The sequence below is a fragment of the Ochlerotatus camptorhynchus genome, unplaced genomic scaffold (assembly GCF_037179485.1).
Source record: "Ochlerotatus camptorhynchus isolate MF236.1 unplaced genomic scaffold, CSIRO-AGI_Acam_v1.1 ptg000246l, whole genome shotgun sequence".
Classification (NCBI taxonomy): domain Eukaryota; kingdom Metazoa; phylum Arthropoda; class Insecta; order Diptera; family Culicidae; genus Ochlerotatus; species Ochlerotatus camptorhynchus.
This window is the reverse complement of record NW_027040736.1, coordinates 389,874-409,797: the sequence shown is the minus strand read 5'-3', so window position 1 is coordinate 409,797 and position 19,924 is coordinate 389,874. Positions and strand designations below refer to the sequence as shown.

The 19,924-nt window shown below is 42.1% G+C and overlaps 2 protein-coding genes across 2 annotated transcripts in view; one reads left to right on the top strand and one right to left on the bottom strand.

Annotated features, from left to right (window-relative positions):
• Window positions 1-19,924, bottom strand: part of LOC135704701 (peroxidase) — a 223,086-nt gene that overhangs the window by 33,982 nt on the left and 169,180 nt on the right. The window lies entirely within an intron of this gene.
• Window positions 7,715-9,301, top strand: LOC135704674 (uncharacterized). The gene is made up of 2 exons (XM_065226150.1): window positions 7,715-8,629; window positions 8,691-9,301. The coding sequence occupies exons 1-2, from the start codon at window positions 7,715-7,717 to the stop codon at window positions 9,231-9,233; spliced, it is 1,458 nt and encodes a 485-aa protein (XP_065082222.1). The 3' UTR covers window positions 9,234-9,301.

The following is a 19,924-nucleotide window of genomic DNA, read 5'->3' as shown; positions in this document are numbered from 1 at the left end:
ATTTTGACAGAAACCTTCTCGAAAATCGGCCGATCAACAACAGAGGGATTTTCGAACATCTTAATTATTTTTCAAAATGTCAAATTTAAGTGAAAATTTACCAAATTGATTTTTTTTTCAAATTTGACACTTCAAAAATAAATTAAAATGTTCGAAAATCCCACTGTAGTTGATCGGCCAAAATCGTCAAAATTGATTCCAGGTCTGTCAGAAATAAGTCTGGTGGAATAGCAGGGTTATTTGAAAAATTTCCATCTATCCAATTCAAGTGAAAATTCACCAAATGGAAAACGTGGAAAACGGCCTAAGTACAGGCCAATGAGATCAACCCAAATGTGAATTCAGTTTACTCATAAATCGCAAGAAGTGCAGCGATGAGTAAATTTGCCTCATGACTTTGCAGGTTTTCCAAGTTTTTCCAGGAAAAAATCTCGAATATGAGAAACGTAAAGATTGGATTCTCTCAGTATATTGGTACTTTTCTAAACTGAATAAATTTTTCGTCAATTGTCCTCATTTTACAGCAAATTATTCAAGTTTTTCACAGAAAAACAAGTGTCAAATTTACTCATCTCTGAGTTCCGGCACATTTTGCGATTATGAGTAAACTGATCTCAAATTTGGGTTCATCTCATTGGCCGTGTATAAACTGGACCTAATCAATCATCAATTTGACGTTTTGACGCTCCGAATACACCAACAATTCAGTGTCATCATTTCAAAGGGGCGTAATTGCATTTGTAAACAATGGCTTTAGCCGTCGATTTCTCGTGAATAAATGCTTACTCATGAAGATTAATGACACCAGCAGGTAGAGGAATGTTTCCTTTACCAGCTAGCATTATTAATTTGAAGGGATGGGCTATTATTTGCGACAAATCGATAGCTAAAACCATTGTTTACAAAAGCAATTACGTCCCTTTAAAATGTTGACACTGAATTGTTGGTGTATCCGGAGCGTCAAAATGTCAAATTGATGATTGATTAGGTCCAGTTTATGCACGGCCAATTAGATGAACCCAAATTTGAAACCAGCTTACTCATAATCGCAAAAAATGCCGGAACTCAGAGATGAGTAAATTTGACTCTTGTTTTTCTGTGGAATTTGACAACATTTCAAAGGGGCGTAATTGCATTTGTAAGCAATGGCTGTGGCTGGCTGAATACCATAACAACGGTTCTCATTACGAACCGGTTAAGCTTGGTGTTGCGTTGGCCGCTAATCACTCGCAATTAATTGAGGATCAAGCACTTTTGTATATGAGGTTTTATCGCGTGAGCTATTCAGAATGCAGTAGGCTAGAAGCGATCCGTTCTATGCTCTAGTTTTTTGACCCTCCCGCTTGCAGCTTCGCCAAAGGCTACTTTGATCCGAAAACTAGTTTCGTTACAAAGTTAACGACCTTACCAAACGGCACACGTTATGGTGGGTACGGTTCCATGGCTTGCTTGGGTTGCAATAAACGCGCTACAAAATATGTGTAAACACACAAGCTTGAAGCGGTAACTTGAAATAGTTTGTCTTGAGTCTGCTTTCTTGTGACCTGATCTGAACTGATCCATTGGACAGGGCAGTGTAAGCATCCTGCTAGTGATATCAATATCTATCGGTGGTGACGACGCGCGTAGTGCATAAATCCATCCTTTCAGGTTAGTTGAGCCAACAACAAAGTTGCATGCTAATTCGGTTGCACTCGGCGGTGTAGGTACCACCTTTGTACTTGAATCAGCGATGGATCGCACTCGAATGGGAACTGTAACGAATTGACATTTCACGGCAACTAGCTGCGGGCCATACGACGATCCTCGCTATATTGCTACTAAAATGCATAAATACTTTACTGCCAGGGAAGCTAACATTTAGCGGTATGGAGGTAAACAGTTCGATTTATCATGCCCGCGATTGAGCTCGGTCGTAAAATAACCGTTTAATGTTTATTGGCTCTGATCATACAGAAGATGGCGAATGTCAGTTGGTTTAGTTGAGCTATTTTTTGGGAAAAGTAGTACAAAACCATAAATTGTAGCTACCCGACAAAAGTGAAACGATTGTGGTAGGGAACTTTTAGTTGGAACATAATCACAATGACGTTAGCTACACAAATTTGACAATTCAGAGAACTTGTTTATATAGACGTCAAATTTATTCGGTGATGGTTGAAGCGTTAAGGCCCAAACCCAAGGGGTTGATCAATCCGCACAGTTTGCCAATATCAGATTTGGGCACACTTAGGCACGCTAATTGACACAGTTTGGCACCCATGGTAGGAAACATTCGTGATCTTTGAAGCTACTGGCAACACTATACTTTCTCTGCGCCTGCTCAGCGCATGTATCAAATCATTGTTGTTGACAAATCAATGTTATTACATTTTGAAACACAACCTAGAATTTTCGCTTAGTTCCACAAAACCGAGTTGGATTCCCCACTAGAATCCCTAACAGTGCACAGGCACAGGCATTAGCCTGTCCGAACAGCAATTAATTCCACGCAATACAAACCAAAATCAGGGTAATCGCTAATAATCAAAATCGCATGTATAATTACACTCCACTCAATCAATCCCACATTCCACGAAGAACCGGATATGATATGAAAAAAATGTCAAAATTATGTTCGTTTCACTGTAGCTTTGTGTGGCAGATGAGAAATGGCCAAGGATGGAATAAGGAAGATAAACGGCTCGTCACAACTAGCTGCTCTGTCTTGTTTCGGATATGCTAGTTTTAGTTTAGTTTCGCCGACTGTCGCTCCACGGGCACATGCAACCACTGACGAAGTCAGTCTTTACCGGTTCAATGCCAGTTAACCTTCTAATCTCCGCAGCCGATTTTGATCTCCAAAAAAGTTCCATCGATTTCAACATTCGCAGCAGCTTTCCCCGGCGGCTGTAATTTCCGAATGCCATCAGATGCGTTTCGATGCTGTCTTTGCTTTGGAACTCCATCACCTTTTCGAGGAGATCCTCCAATCGGGTCAGTTTGTCCAGCCTCTGGATCATCGCCGTGGTTCGGATTCCACTGCTTATTGTGTTCTTCCTTCAAAACAATACATTCGAACTGTCAAATTGAACGGGTTGCCAAGCATGCCGTTATTCACAAGCAAACAAAAGTCAGTATACGATGACTGGAAATCTCGGCACTGCTGGGACAGTTGCGGCTCACATGAGACACACTGAGAAAAATTTGGTACAAAATAAGTGTGTAGAGTGACCATCCCTTGCCCAAACCGCAATGACAGCGGAAGCTGAAAAGTCCGATCTGAGTAAGGCTATTTGTCGGATTGAATACTAGTTTGAACCTGGGAGGGAGACCTAGACTCGAAACATATAAACGCCGAAAGGAGTCAGACACAAGTATAGTCGCTATATTCATAGTCTGGCGGATAGAATTTCGATCTATCAAAAAGCGGAACCTATTCAATATATTTTAGACCAACAATTGAAAAGGTACAATTAAATTTATAAACATAACGTTGGTTACTCTTTCCTCACCAATCATCCACAAATTACCGGCATCATCGGATAGGGGAAACTTTTCCCAACCCAAAGATGGTGTCAGTTTGCGTTGGCGAGCCTTGAGTCACGAGAAAAGGGTTTGCGAAGTTTTGTTCGCAATAGCTAATGTGCTCTTTTATGTTGTTGGTCGTGATTTGCTCGATTGGTTCCGCTATTTGACAGCTCAATCGGTTCCCGAGATTCTATCCGCCAGACTATGAATATAGCGACTATAGACACAAACTGTCAAGTACTTTCATTGGGAGCCAAGCAGTTTGATGATGCTTTTCTTACAATTGATCAAGAATACAGAAGGCGGTATTGAAATCTTGCGTAAAGTAATTTCTGACAAACTGTCGTTTCTAGCTATCTTATTCAATTGGACACCGTTTTATAGATTCATTCATTGAATATGCCATACGGAGGAAATGGCTCTAATGTTGGCCTAGGGATCTAAGACCAATTGCGACGATACAAATGGATATTTTTGGTCACTATTGAAAATTTAGTCGATTGCTGAATTTATGTATGGGCCCAAATTAAAGGCATTTAGGCCGTCATTATATCCAGTTCCTCTGTATACTTAAATCCATATTGGAAAATTACCATTAACCAAGGTTTTTGCCAAAATCTTTGGTTGCATGATAAAATTCAAAACAGAAAAGGACATTTGCTCACTGCACACTGAACAACGTCAAACAAGCACTACACGCTCAAAGTAAAACAGGCACTATTGCTACGCCTATTTTGATTTGATTTCAATAGCTCAACCTTTCATGACATAAGGAAAAGCTATAAAATGAATGCCGTGTGGGCTATCTGTGTCTCACTCCTAGGTTTTAACCAAATTGAATTCAGCGAGGCATCTTGATGTTATTATTGACAACTGACAAACAAGTGACGTTAAATCTATCCTTGTAACCGTCTACTGCAAAGAATATGATGCTTTTTACTATGCAGCCTACTATTGAAGTTGCTCAGCAACAACTTTCGACTCGAGGTTTTAGCAGTTGTCTTGCAATTTCAACTAGTTTTACATTTTCCTCAAGCACACTCTTGTTCAAATCCCGTAGTTGTGTAAATGAGCAGTGTGGATACAACTTTGTCGCTGTCTTAACTACTCCCAGTTAATTTGTACAGGATGCTCGAGATTTATGCGCTCTACTCTCTTCGTCCAGTGCTGGATGACATAACAGCTGAGCAATTAGCACTCTCTTTCGATCCTTATTGATGGCCATAAAAAGCACGTTAAATCGATCAGGCTCGGAGTTATAAACATTTACAGCTTTCATGAAATAAAAAAAACATGACAAAAGCTCAAACAAGTTGATAGTTTTTACGATGCAAATTGCAGAGTTATTGATTTGAAACCGTTAGTTTACACCTCATGAATCGTTTGCTTTAACAGGCCATAATCCAACTCAGGTTTGAACTCGGGATCGAATCGTGGTCAGCGCGTGGTTGAGTAACCGGTTGCCCGAACTAGAGCATCCTTAGAACGCATCGAATCTCCTACAGTCCACCGAAGGGAGCAACGGTAATTGCAGTTTGGCGTTAGTTGTATACCTAACCTACAATTTTCCACGTAAGCTTCAAAACAAAGAACCCTTTTTCTGAAGTGTTTACTCCTCAATTAATTGGTTTTGATCGGCTAGTAGTATGCAGCAGCATGCATCCAGTAAACCGGTTCGAAATGAGTAGCTTAGCAACCAGATTGGGCCGTGGTGTTTGGTGTAATAATCCATAATTGCAGGTATCCGTTTTCGGAATCGATTAGCGAACGTTTCAATTTGCGTTGGCAAACAGGTTTAGTCATTTCGGTTGGTTTTTCGCTGTGCGATTTGTGTGGGTTTTACCGATCGTAAATATTCCTCAAAAATACGTCAACATTTATGAATTTGAAACTGTTGACAAATTATGGATCTAACTTCCAACTTCTAACAAATGCCATACAATCCTTGGAGCGACAGTCAACAACGATCTTAGATCTTTTTCGGTTGGATTACAATCGCTATCAATCAAAATCTTCGAGACAGATCACACAAAGCAGCCTATGAGAATTAAGGGAAACTGACATTCATAAAATGGTGGGTTACATAACCCTTCAAATTTTGAAAGTATTTTAAAACGAACCGAAGGACCACTCCCAATCAGCAAAGTGATCAAAGGGTTCAAAGGCCAAGTTCAGATCGTTCGGTTTGATCGATCTTATTTTGGAATTGACATCCACAACTGATTGTCATTTTCGGCGTAAAGCTTTCGCGTTCGTTCGCTGTCGCTCATAGGCTATCGCACCGCTTGCTGTGTGGTGGAGGTCCTAATTAGCGCTTCGCTTCACGAGTACGTCACGAGTAGCACCTTTGGCTTGCATCTGCCTCGGCGCTGGATCGGTTTGCTCGGATTTTGCCCAAGAATGCCAACTCATTAGCGGTAAAGTTACTGCGGGGAGGGGGGAGTCGTAATTTATCGCCATCTGACATTTGTATTAATTATTGGGATGTCGATAGAAGGCGATGGTGATTGTCATGTTCTCATGCGTCTGCCAGTAGTGAAAACCCAATATTGTAAAATATAAAAATTTACTTCGTCACAGTTTGGAAGGATCATTATAGTTGCCGCAAAGTTGTGCGTATTGAGTCCAAGATTTGTTAAATTAATGTTTCCTATCCCATTCCCGGGATTTTTACCGAAAATCACGCTTCCCGATTTTTTTAGATTTCACCACTCGGAAAACCAGCCCTGAATATCTCGCAACTGCTTTGAAGTTCATGTAACTTCCCTAAACATCTCTAAACTTTCGAGAATTTCTCTGGACTTCTTCGAAGTTATCTGGACATCCCTAAAATTCCCTGGACTTTCCCGAAGTTCACTGTACTTTTCTGAAAATCTCAGAAGTCCTAAAAGTTGAGAGTCAATTCCGGAATGTCCTGGGGACCCTTCACACGAATTCCCTGCTAAACCTTTTCAAATCACGTCCGATCCTACGTAATGGGACACTTCTGGCTTGTACAGTTTCTGGCCGCAAATCGATTCGAAACATTGTTGCATTATCCGCACTTTTATGCCATTTATGAAATCGCATTCCAATAACAGACTACCCCACTAGCACACTGAACTAAATGCACCTCCATTTCTCCACTATTCATTTCTGCATACAAAAACACAGCTCAGTAGCCACCCTAGGGGGGGTGGACACCCACTCGCCTGAACCCTCTACCTGCTATCCATAAATGGCATAATTGTAGGCTTGGTCACTTGGCATACTCCCACCTTATACATTCTTGCATTGCACACTGACAGCTGCCAACTGATGGGTTCAGGCCATCGATCGAGCGCATGCTAATTGGGACTTAATTTTCAATCGACCACGACTACCGTGGTGGGACGGCGCATAATTTCTGATTGATCTGGTTGAGAAACTCCCATGCCGCATGCCCCATGGTGGGGCAGGAGTCTCCCGGAGTGGTGACTCAACCGACGAATAAATTAATTCAGTTAACGCATGGGAGATGGAAACCTTCCAATTCATCATACGTCGTTGTTTTATCGGGTGGCGGGATCTGCTTTTGTTGGATGCGTAATTGCTCTCCTCATGCAGCTTGGGCTTTTTCGACAGAGGGTCGTGATCTTACGTAAACCAATCAACATTGAAGGGAATGCGAGCAACCTCCACTAATGGCCTACAATGGGATTGGTGCAACTAACTTTCCAAACCAGACGAATTGTGCGGATGATTTGTCGAAGTGGCGCACGGTTGTAGGGTCTAATTAGGGAGCGATCTCATCGAGCTCGAGATGAGTTTGATTTATTTGGATGTTTTTATTTTGTTTTTTTCGAGACGAGAGGCCTTCAATGAAGTTGCATCATTTTGATGAACGACGCTTCAGATTTGATGAAGTACGAATTCGAAAGTGGCCTCTCCATCGGCTAGCAGAACGGTTGTGCTCGAGTGAGAGTTTCCAGCGACCTTGAGGTCCGACGATGGTCGGATTTCACAGAACTTACTTGATCGTCTATTGTAATTGAAAGTTGCTCAATTCATACCTGAAATGAAAGGAAATAAAGCGAAGATCGTTAGTGGACAGTTTCATAAGAAGAGTAGGCTCTAATTTCATTCCGTCAAATGTTGTGACCCCATCAAGTCCAAATTCTCATTTCGGGCAAAATTTTGCAATTCGAAATTCCAAATTGACCCTGTTTCCAAAAAAACCTACAAAATGGCCCCGAATCGAATCTTCATGGTGGAACTGATCGTGGAGGAATTGCAAATGTTTTCGGTCGAACGCACAAGCGACCCGGAAGAAACGGTTCCTGAAAACAGCGAACCGGAATCCTGTCCGGAACGTTGCATTCGCTTTCAGCTCGGTAATTTCGCTCGCTGCGAGGTCTGCGAGAAGGATTTCGGATCCCAGCTCGACGAGAACAGCTCAAAACTAGGTGAAAACTGTATGTTCACACTGAATGAAGATCACTACCGGGAGAATGAGTTAAACTATGAGATCTCCGCTCTGGAAAAGCAAACCGACGGTCGGAAGAAAGTCCTCGGCAAATGGGACGAATCGGCCAGCGAAATTCTTCGCAACCTGGCGAAGAACTACGATGACATCAACGGAAGGCGGGGATCTGAAGCTTCAATCGGAACGGCCCTTTCGGTGGATTCAATCTCGAAGAAGAACGTCCCCGTATCGGAGACGTTCCGGTCTCTGTATCCACTGCGCAACGACAGCGAAATTGTCCGAGGATGCGTCATCGTGACATTCAGAATCTCCTGTCTTGGGGAGAGGATCACTCAGAAGATTAAGCTTGGCGCAAAAGACGATCAGCCAGGTGTTACCTGCTTCAAAACGACTGATCAGGAAGATCGTGAGCATTTTATGAAATGTGTGGTGTTCGATGAGGTGGCTCATCCGCATCCCGTACTCTGCGGAGAATGTGAGCCAGAGGCAAATGTGGCGTCGCTTCCTCCGACCCCGCCAGCATCCGTGACCAGCAAGGAGGAAATTTGCTCGCCTTACGACGAGTATACGGCCGAATTGAACGGCAATGCCATTGCCATTCGAATCGAGAAGAACTCGGAGCTTAAGGTCATGCTAGATAACGATCAGGATGATAACTGCACCAAAGGATGCTGGGTAAGTTCTGTCCAATTGTGATAAAATTCTTAACCTTAAATTCTCGAATGTCTTCCGCCAGACCTCGCTCAAGCTGCCGGAAGGCGTCTACGCCCTGGAGGAACGCGACGTCCAACGAGAGCAGAACGCTTGCCACCTGCCGGTGATCCGAGGTAACCTCAAGTACCCGGCTCAGCAGTGGTCTGCCGACTTTCTGATGTGCAAGCAGAAGCGACCGATCTGTGCCGAAGACTACCGCAAACGAACGGATCCAACGCGTTCGGTTTGCATGCAAACGCGCAATCCGGAAGCGGAACCCCATTCGATTCACCCGTGTGGCATCGAAATCTGCAAGAAGGGATGGCACGATCCAAATGTTGACGTATTTGTCCTCAAGTTGGGCAAAAATAAAACAACTCGCGCCGCGGATGGCGGCAATCAGATCGAACTGGAACTGAGGACCCCCAAGGGACCAATGTACGAACGGCGACCGAAGGAAACTCGTGGCGTTCAGGTGATCGAAGCCGAGTTTGAAGATTTGCAGAAGCCCGCTGAGGAGATCAAGCAGCCGAAGAAGAAGGCGGCAGCCGCCGGTGGTGCCAAGAAGGGAGGTAAAAAGAAGTAACAGAAGAAAGTCCGATTACATTCGATTGTTTCCCACTAGCACAGTCATTAAAGGTTATTTGAACATTGCATCTGATAAATTTGAAAAGTGGGGTTTTTCCGATTTATCACTTTCTGTCTTGTTTTGCTTCACTACTGACTGTGTCTGTCTCTCTCGATGGGCGGCCTTCAGCGTTACATAATGCTCTGTTGCGCTTGTTTTGAGGCAAATTGGAGGAGGCACAACACAAGGTGGAATGTGCTATTGGCATTTAATAATTGTAATTTAACAGACTGGCCTATTAACTGATTTTCCATCTCGCTTTGTGCCGGCTGTAGATTCGTTGCATTGCGCAGCGCAGCATTTCTCGCCTATGATGGAAGTGGACCGAGTTTGGATTTGCCACCGTGAAGTGACACCCGTAATAAGGGTCTGAACCGTTATCGCGATGTTTCGGTTTAGCGTGTAGGGGTGGCTGTCAAACCATGCGTGCGCTGCATGGGTTGCCATGGGCTACCGACTTCTGTTTACGTTTAGTTTAGTTGCTCTTCCTGGAGGAGTGATTTGGATGGCTTTTCATACGATTTCGGATCGGATTATCGGAAATGGTAAGTAAATAATTATTTATCACCCAAGAAGCTTCCTACTCGCAGTTTCTTTCAACGTTCGCTAAAGCTCGGTTTAGACGATAAATTTCGGTGAATTGAAGGAACAGAAAGTTGGTAAATGTTCAACTTTTTCTGCCCTTTGTCAGATCAGGGATTTGTTGAATCAACTCTTTTGAGTCGTGTGTGTGTGTGTCAAACCAGTTGCTAAGGGCATTTAAAATGATGAGCAGCTGATTTGTATTGACATTTTGCTTTTGCACTATTTTGACAGAAAGTGTTCGTTTGTTGAAAATTATTTCATTTACAGACTTTCAGTTAAAAAACTTTTCAGGTAAAGGTCATTACTTTGGCTGTGAACTAATTGACAACTGGAATTTAACTCTAGGTTTAAAATGACAGATGGAAATCTATCGATTGAACCTTGCTATTCGAGCGTTGTTATTTCTGACAGACAAGAAGCTAGATTTTTACAACGGTGGCTGAGTTCGGTTCGAAAACCAGTCGATCGATAAAACAGGGATTTTCGATTATCTAAAACAACTTTCGAAATGTCACTTTTAACCACTAGTTAAATTTAACTCGGGAATTGGTTCACAGCCTTAGCGATCGTTTAGTTTAACAAGTTTCATATCTTAAACTGTTATTTTATAGGATTCTACACGCTGGAGCTTATTCTGAGAGTCGAAGTTACTTTTGCCACTAGTGAAGTGAGAAAAGTCACGTCGTGGTGACATGACTCTCCATTTGATTTTCGCAGAGAGTCCCCTCACCACTACGTGACTTTTCTCACGTCACTAGTGAGAAAAGTTACTTCGACTCTCGGAATATCCCCCGCTATTTCACATCTAACCAAATTTGAGTAGGATCCACTCAGTTGGGAGTGACAACCTGACAACTTCAACCAGAAGCTCATCGATGTTGTTCATTTGTCAACTTGTCACTCCCAGCTTAGTTTACCCATTTCTGGGTAGGTTCAGTTTTGACTAATCTCTATTTCCGATTCCCATCTAGCAACTATGTATCTAAATGGGAATGGAAATTAAGAACGAATAGAAATTAAAAGTGGTTAAGTTTCAACTTTGGCGACCCACTAAAACCAACAATCAATACGAAACTAACGATTTTAAATTGGCTCACTACTTGACTAGCCTATTGGTCCCAAGCAAATAGAGTAACGTACCCCATTCTAGTATAAATTCCAGTACTACACTATGTTTGTTTTCATTCGCTATGAAAGTTTGACAGATAAGATTAGGGGTTAGTGGATTTTCCTATGTTTCGAGGGGTGAATCGATTAACTTGGGACCGAAGATAGTACCAGGGCTGAGCCAAAAAGTTGAGCTCGTTTCTTCGGGACCTTCTGGTCTTAGAGTTACCTCTATGCTAAAACTCTGTTTCGGGAGGCTATTTTGCTTCTGAGTGTGAACTGCTCCGAGCAAAAGTTGCTTTCAGTTCAAATTTATTTTGTGAGGATGAACAGCAACAAGGAAACTTGTTGGAAGTTCCAAAGCAGCTTTTGAGAAGATTCAATGGAACTTGTGGGAAGTTCTTAGGGAACTTGTTGGAAGATCTAAGAAAACATGTTTGACGTTCCAAAGAAACTTTTGGGAAGGTTCATGAACTTTAAACGTGATTTTTTTTCCGTGGTTTATGAACATTACTGCAAATCCGTAAACTCCTTCTACGTTCTGTGAACTTTTCCAAGGTTTCATAAACTTTTATCAAATTTCGTTATTTCGGAAGTATCAAGGAAACTAGTGGGAACTTCCAAGGGAAATTGTCATTAGTACCAACGACACTTGTGGGAAGTTCCAAAGGAGCTTGTAAGAAGATCCAAGGGAACTTGTGCGAAGTTCCAAGGGAACTTGTGGGAAGTTCTTGGGGAACTTGTTGGAAGTTCCAAAGGACCTTGTGGGAAGATTTAATGAAACTTCTGGGAAGTTCTTAGGGAACATGTTGGAAGTTCTAAGGAAACTTGTTTGAAGTTTCAAGGAAACTTTTGGGAAGTTTCATGAACTTCAGGCGTGATTGTTTTCCGGGGTTCATGAGCTTTACTGCAATTCCGTGAACGTTGTGTGAACTTTTTCTATGTTCCACGAATTTCTCTAAACTTTCATAAACATCTCTTCCAAAGGAACTTAAGGAAAGTTCTTAGGGATCATGTTGGAAGTTCCAATTTCGAATTTCTCCCAACTTCCATTAACTTCTCTCAAATTCGGTTATTTCGGAAGTACCAAGAAAACTTGTGAGAAATTCCAAGGGAAATTGTCAGAAGTACCAACGGCACTTGGGGGAAGGTCCAAATGAGCTTGTGGGAAGTTCCAAGGGAACTTGTGTGATGTTCATAAGGAAGTTTTTGGGAGTTCTAAGGAAACTTGTTTGATATATTTAGTTATTGTGTGGTTGGATTCGCTGGAGGAGGAATTGTTTAAAAATGACTAGAGAAAATCAAGCATCGAGAATGCGCTCCCGGATATATTGATTTGGTGAGTACGTTCCAGTTGAAGATTGTTCTCTCTAAATATTTCTTTTTTGAATACATTTCATTAATCAAACATTATTATATGCTGGGTTTGGGGGGGCAGCCTAAGGGTTTCAAAGGATTTGTAGACTGGACAAGGGTTCGTGGATTTGCCAGTCCTTTGTCACGTGTTGATAGACGTACATCTTGTCGTTTGTCTTCCAAAGGTCTTCACTGAAGTTGATTCACCCTGCTGCAACAAACCATCATGCAGAACTTTACAACCAGTTAAGTATCTGCAGTCATAGGTAATCCTTGCACTGATGGTGGGTTCTATTCACATCACATCACATCACATCTAAGGAAACTTGTTTGATGTTCCAAGGAAACTTTTAAAAAGCGATTTTTTTCCAAGGTTCATAAAATTTACTGCAACTCCGTGAATTTCTTCTACGTTCCGTGAACTTTTTCCTTAGTTCCACGAATTTCTACCAACTTCCGTGAACTTCTATCAAATTCCGTAATTTTGGAAGTACCAAGGAAACTTGCGGAACCTTGGTAAATTCCGTGAACTTCTAGCAATTTCCGTGAACTTTTCTCCAGATCCGTGAACTTTACCGAAACTCCGTGACATTATCCCATGTTCCGTGAATATTTTCCATGTTCCATGAATTTTATCGCAACTCTGTCAACGTGAACTTTATTCAAATTCTGTGAACTTTTCGCAAGTTTCGTTAACTTCTTTCGGGTTCTGTTAACTTCTCTCAATTTTTGAGAACTTTTCAGAACTTTCTAGTTCCATGAATTCCTACCAGGTTCCGTGAACTTCTTCAGCTTTAAGCTCATTAAGCAAGTTCAGCAACCTAACGCGGAATCTCTTTGATTTTGAAAAGACAACTGACACCGTATTCAACACAGACTGAACTCTTTACACTAGACAACGTAGACCAGTAGGGAAATTTTATTTTGGGAAAATTTCTGGAATGGAAACCAAACTCTCCCTTCGTAGCATACACAATACGCCTAAACGATGAGTATTTACCAGTATTTATCGCAAGAGATATTGCAATATCGTAGGATCAGAGAAAATAACAGGAAACTTCATGCAAGCCTTAAGGGAATTTCCAGAATAATTCTGTTGAAAATATCCATTGGAAAGCTTGGAGATTTTTTGGAAAGTTACAAGGGCATTTCTGGAGCATTTCTCGGGAGCTTTTGGAAAACAAGTTTTCTATCTTACACTGTTATTTTATAGAATCCTACACGATATTTCATAATTACCCAAATTCGAGTAGGATCAGGGATGTCTTGGATCGTTTTGGGGAAACTTCTGTGGATTTTTCTTGTAGTACTGAGAGAGCTTAGGGTATTTTCCGAAAGCTTTACGGAAGTTCTGGGAGAACTTAATAGGAAGAATTTGGAAGATCTGGGAAGTTCCGAGAAAACTTAAGGGTATTTTCCGAGGGAACTTCTGAGAAGTTCCATAGGGAACTACAAACAAGTTCAGAGAGAGCTTCAAATAATCTCCTAGACAGTTTCAGAGAAGTTCCTAGGATACATCGGAGAAGTTTTAAGCGAACTTCAGAAAAGATCCTAAGAAACATTGAAGGCGAACCAGCCCCAGGCTGAAAGCCTCCCTAATAAAGATAAATTAATTAATTAATCCTAAGAAACATCAGAAAGGTTCGGAGAAAAGTACATTTTTAAGTGTTACCAAATCAAACAATCGCAGCTTTTCAAGCATGCTGTGATTATCAAATGCAATGCTTCATTATCTCTGAATTGACAACAGTTGGCTTTTATAAGTATTTAATTTAAAACAATTTAAATCAAAAGCAGGTTGCTCGAATTAATCACCCAGCTGCGTTACTGTGTCATTAAACTCACGGAACCCCTCTTTTTTAATGAAAGAGTAAACAATACCCCATTCGGCACAATCCAAAATCTTTGGCACTAATTTCAGCGACCACCCGCAATGCCACGCGAATCTAAACAGAAATCAGCTGTCGCTACTAATTATTGGTTTATCTTTCACGCGGCAGCACGGTTGGCTTGAAGATAGTGATTGCGGCATCATACGCTCCCCTTTTCGAGCTTTCCTACCCGAAAAGATAGCTATCGACCGAGTCGAGTCGAGCGGCACGCGTGGAGGCTCTGATTCGTATCGCAGCAGGCTCGGTTTGTTGTTGTTGATTCGGCTTGTCATGCGCTACTGTGTGGCCAGTAAATTGGCCCACACACGATTTTCCCCAAGCCCATCAGACTAGGACTAATTTTCATCAGATTTAGGTTATGTCAGAAAAGGCGGATTTCGTCGGTTACTGGTTGCTAATCACCAGAAACATTTCAATTATTTTAATAATCAATCTGTGCAGAGCCGGTGGCCGTGGTGTGCCGTGATGGTGCTGCGAATTTAATGAACGTTAGTAGCCGTGTTGGATCAGCTGATTGTTAGCCTGGTTCAGAATTATCGCAAAATGGATGATCAAGTGAACACAAGTTAACACTATTTTGGACGACAGTAGCTATTTTGGAAACATTGATATTTTGTTGCAGTTTGGAAAAGTCGACAACATTGAGTTTGGCATTTGTGGACAGCCGACTAGTTGGTAACGATTGAATTGAATTAAATTACTACAATGAATGATGCAGGAATTGCTTACATAATCCATAATCAAACGGTTATCCAGCAATCCAGAAAGATGAGATGATCATATTGGCAACACTGTTTTGATAGCTCGGTACAAAAAAAATTAACGATGACTAGATCCTATTCGACAAGCTGCGAACCAGTCTACCAAAGCCCCGGAGAGGAAAAGCCACTAAATTGGAAAGCAATCCGAAGAATGCGTTGTCATCACCCGGCTCTCGTTCACTCGTTGCAGGAGTCGTCATAGCCATGGGCTTGGACAAACTAACTGTCTCATTGCTTTTAATCCTAATGGGAAAACTATGCGAAAGAAACGTTTTTATCGTTTTGTTTCAGTGCTCTACCGCTAGGAGCTACTATAAGCTCGGAATGAAAATGTGATGAATTGCTCAATCGCCACTCAAACTGGAAGCCCGCAAGGGCTAGAGTTAGGACGTGGAAAGAGGGGGGAGTCCAACGAAAGGTAGTTAATAATTAATAACACTCCGTTGGACATATGGTTTTTCGTTGGATGATTTTCTTCGTTGGGGGGGAACTGCAGTGACGGTACTAGTTATGGTGATTTCGATGGAATTTGTTTCCAGTTCGAATCCGTGGTAAGCGAGCGGATGGACGCATGGGGACGGGACGCGACTACATTTTTATTAATCCTATTAATGTTGCTCATTTAATGAGTGTTTTCCGCTCTTTAGGTTCGCCGCCTGCTTGGTGTCCATGTCTAGGTGGTGGCTGCAGCTTTGAGATAGATTGAGGTTCTATTCCATTCATGAGTGCAGATTTATTGAATGTTGGACTAAGTTGGAGATGTGGATCAGCACAGCTCGGGTGCAAATTGGTTTTTGCTACCAACATGACTTAATATAGATGTCGTTCGGACCGAAATGACGAAATGGTGTACTGAATCTGTGAACCTTTGTTATGCGAAGCAGGTCAATGCCGGAATCCGTATGAAATCGATGTGTTGAAACAGTTTTGAAATCAATTACTGGCAACACTGTACGAAGAAATTTGACACAAAGTTTGATCAAAACAAAGTAACCTCAACTCGCAAACTCGTAGAGTGTCAAATCATCTCCATAATAATGCTAATCCACAATCATAAACACTAATTCAATGAATTTGCTAGCGACACTTCTGCTGATTGAAAAAAGTGCGCCGTCACGCGTGGCTTCGTAGTTGACAACCACCTGTCGCTGCAATCGCCAGCTGACGGTGCGGTTATGTCAAGTCACATTGAGCCTGACGTGAACCGTTAAGGTGGTACGATGTTTGAAACAAAGTATTGTTACCAATCTTCCAGTCCAATTTTCACACCATCATCGTCAATTAAGCGCTGCTAGCAGCTGATCAAAATCGGCTCCTAACATACCGATCAACAACAACCTCACGTACCTATGCTATAGAGGTCTATCAATCATCTCGGTTAGCTCGTAGAGCAGACGGGCAGGCGGGCAGGCAGGTGCCTATTTATCCATCTGACAAGAGTCGATGAGTTGCATGTAGTATGCAACTAGCGCTGTTCAGTCATGATCAGCTGATCAGTTGTGGGATGATAACGGTGGTCACACATGGCATGTGCCGTGCAGTGCGAGCAATTGACGCCTCGAGTGCCAGACGTCTGACAACGGCGCTTAGGTTTTATCATACTGGCTATTTACACCTGTATTGCATTTCATTCAAAGCAGCTGGTTAGCGATACGTTGAAATTGCGAGTATGCTCGGTGGATGCTTGTTTCGAGCGGACCAAAGTAACAGAAATCGGTTGGTGGAAGAAAATTATTCTACTAAAGAGAAAGTCGTTTCCAAATTTTAAGACTTAAAGGGTGTGCACAGTTAAATTGCATCACTTAAAAAAAAACTGTGCCATTTTGCCCTTTGGGTTAATTTTAACGAAATTTTGGGTTTGGTGGTCTCAGCGTGTATTGTTTACACTGAGTGAGTTTCATTGTGAAATTTCTAGTAGTTTTGCAAAAGGTCCTTCGCACCGAGCCATCGGAAAGATGTTGGGAATCGTGTCATAAAACGTTTCGAAGAAAGTTTACCTGTCGATCAGAAGCAAGAAAAGGTGTTCCTCACTGCGTTGAAGATCACAAGCGAGTGGTTGCTGCCTTCAAACGCAAACCCAACTAATCCGTTCGGGATGTCGAGAAAAAACTGCACCTGTCAAAAAATTTCGTGCCGAAAGCCAAGGAACGAGCAGGACTACGTTCATTCAAGGTTCAGAAAGCACCAGACCAGGATTGGACAGCTAGAATGCGGGCACGTAAGCTGTACACCCAAATGTTGACAAAACCGTACTGCAGTTTCATGAACGATGAAGCATATGTAAAAGTGGACTTCAAACAAATTCCGGGAAACCAGTATGTGACTGCGAAATACAAGTTCAGAGTCCCTCAGGAAACAGCAAGAGTCGAAGTTCCCCAAGAAATTCATGATTTGACAGGTGATTTGTTCGTGCCGAAAACGGAGCAAACCTTTCGTAACAACTACAACCGTAAATGGCCAAGTCTACATGAATGAGGGCATGGAGAATCGACTGCAAATCACACAACGTTCCTACATTTTTTTGCCGGATCAAGCCTCTTGTCACTACTCCAAAGACGCTCTGGAGTGTTACTAGACGAATGGGGTCAATTTCGTGCTGAAGGATCTCAATCCCCCAAACACACCGGAGTTGCGGCCGATCTAAAGATACTGGACTATAATGAAGCACGAACTCCATATGCATCCTAAAGTTTTCACTACGGAGCAGGAAATGTCGATTCAACTGTTGCACAAAATCTTATGGGTGGAGTTTAGAAGAAAGTTCGGGCATTTGAATTTGGTGAAGAAATAGAGTGAAATGAAGATGCGTACACCAAGCCCTTGGTGATTTTCGTGAAATATCGCGAATATTTCCAACACTGTATATAGTATTACGTTTCCTGAAAATTTCATGACAATCGATTGAGAGACTTATTTTTTGCGAGTACTTCTAGGTGATACAATTTAACTGTGGACACCCTTTAGGGTAGGGTGCCCCAGAAAAAAAGTTTTTTGGCACTAATTTTCTTATTTAAAATTTCTCATGAAAGTCTTCTTTATGACTCATATTTTGCAATCAAAATTGTCTTTTTCTCGTTTTGTAAAAAGTTATTCTCAATTATATTTTATAAAATTAAGTCAAATTGATTTTGCACGAGTTTTAAAAATAACATATTCCTTATTTTTTCCATATAATATGTTTCGAGTTGGTAACTTGAAAACTTATGAGGGTCACTAAATTTGAATTCATCTTCTTTTGATTTTTCTTTCAATCAACATTTTCTAAATGGATTGGAAAAAATCATTGGTCGTGCATGTCGCAACCTAGGGGGGACCCCCCGACGTACTGTCAAATCAGCCTACTGATCATTCTTGTATGAAATTGGTTGCAAACGTAAACAAACCCTGTAGGTTTCTTATAGCTTGTTTGCGTTTGGAACCAGTTTTGCTATGTAGGCGACGATTGTTCGTATTTGACAGTCACATCCCCCTCTTGGTCGCAACTCGCAATTTTGCAATATAACGCTGATATTCGGCTGATATAAAGCTAAGGAGCTGTACCTTGACCGCATCCCAAGTAACAATTTTGGTTTATGAGGGCCTTGTAATGTTCCTCGCGATGTCAGCTTTGTATTGCAAAAAGGCGAATTGGTTAACTGGGTTAGATCAAGAGTACACCTTAACTAGATTATTGCACCATGCATCACATCAGGGCACTTGAAGGTCGTGAAGCATGTTAATGGTTAATGATTGTTGCTGCAGCTATAGTTCATTTTTATCGCTGCTCAAAAGATGAAATGATGTAATCCGGCAGCAGATAGAAGAGTGCGTTAGTTTTACTCCCACACTCCTATAGCCTCAGAGTGGAGGTGGCCTCAAGTGCCAGGTACCGAAGGTACGCACTACTTGTTCTGTTCAACAACCTGTTGCTCTCTACCGTGCTCGGCACTAACCCCGAACCGAACCATCGATTGGAAAGGGAAGGCTCTGCGTATTCCCACATAAATCTCTACATTTGTTCCATCACTTGCTGGGTACAAAAGTGAATTCCGACCGCAGCTACATGCAATGTATAACCGTTCGGATTCAGATCAAAACTGCAGCCCGGGGCGGGCTCAAACGAATGTGGTAGCGCGGAAAAAAGCTGCACCACTACCTGCCTGGTAGAAGCAGGTGTAATTAAAGATTGTGGAGTTTTTGTTGCAAAGCAGCGCGCGCATTCGGAGCCAGTTGGGGAGAGCTTTTAACATTCTTCTCAAGATCGTTGCTGAGCGCTCGGTGACGAGATTTATGCTCGGTCAATGAGGGTGGCAGGTATAGGAAGCGTGCTAACAGTAGTGCAAGCGTGTGGGGTCACGTACAAGGCCTAGTTGGAATGCGGATTTTTTGTTTGCTTAATCTCACCGTTTTATTATCAATGGACGATGATAATAAGGTGCGGTGCGTGTGGTTTTTAGAACGAAACGTTCGTTCCCTTGTGCGGCATAGCGAATTGGGAAATTCGTGGGAATGTTTAGGGTTGGTAAGAACTTGACAGCTTTTTCTCGGTAGTGCTTTCGAAAAGTCAAAGCATCTATTACACAACCGCCTATACGAGCTAAAGTTGCAATGCAGCGGAAATTTTTCCATTACTAGGACGCGTTTACCTATTAGGTGAATCAATACTATTCGGCGAATCACGTTCACGCTTCTCGGTAGCATCACTTAACCGGCTTGGCTTTGCTTCCATAATGCACCAATTACCGAAAAGGAGCAACCTTCAACGTAATGCGATTTAATATGAACGATGATCATCATGCCGCGAAGGTTCATCTCATTGTGCAACTAGCTTTTCGCTTTCATCGTACAGTGCAGTGGGGCAATGCCCCCTTCCAGCTAGGATAATAATCTGTTGATGTTTGCTTAAGAGTGCAACCGTGGCCACCCGGCGACTAATTGAAAGGTGGTGATTGCATTCGTCTGAGGTCGA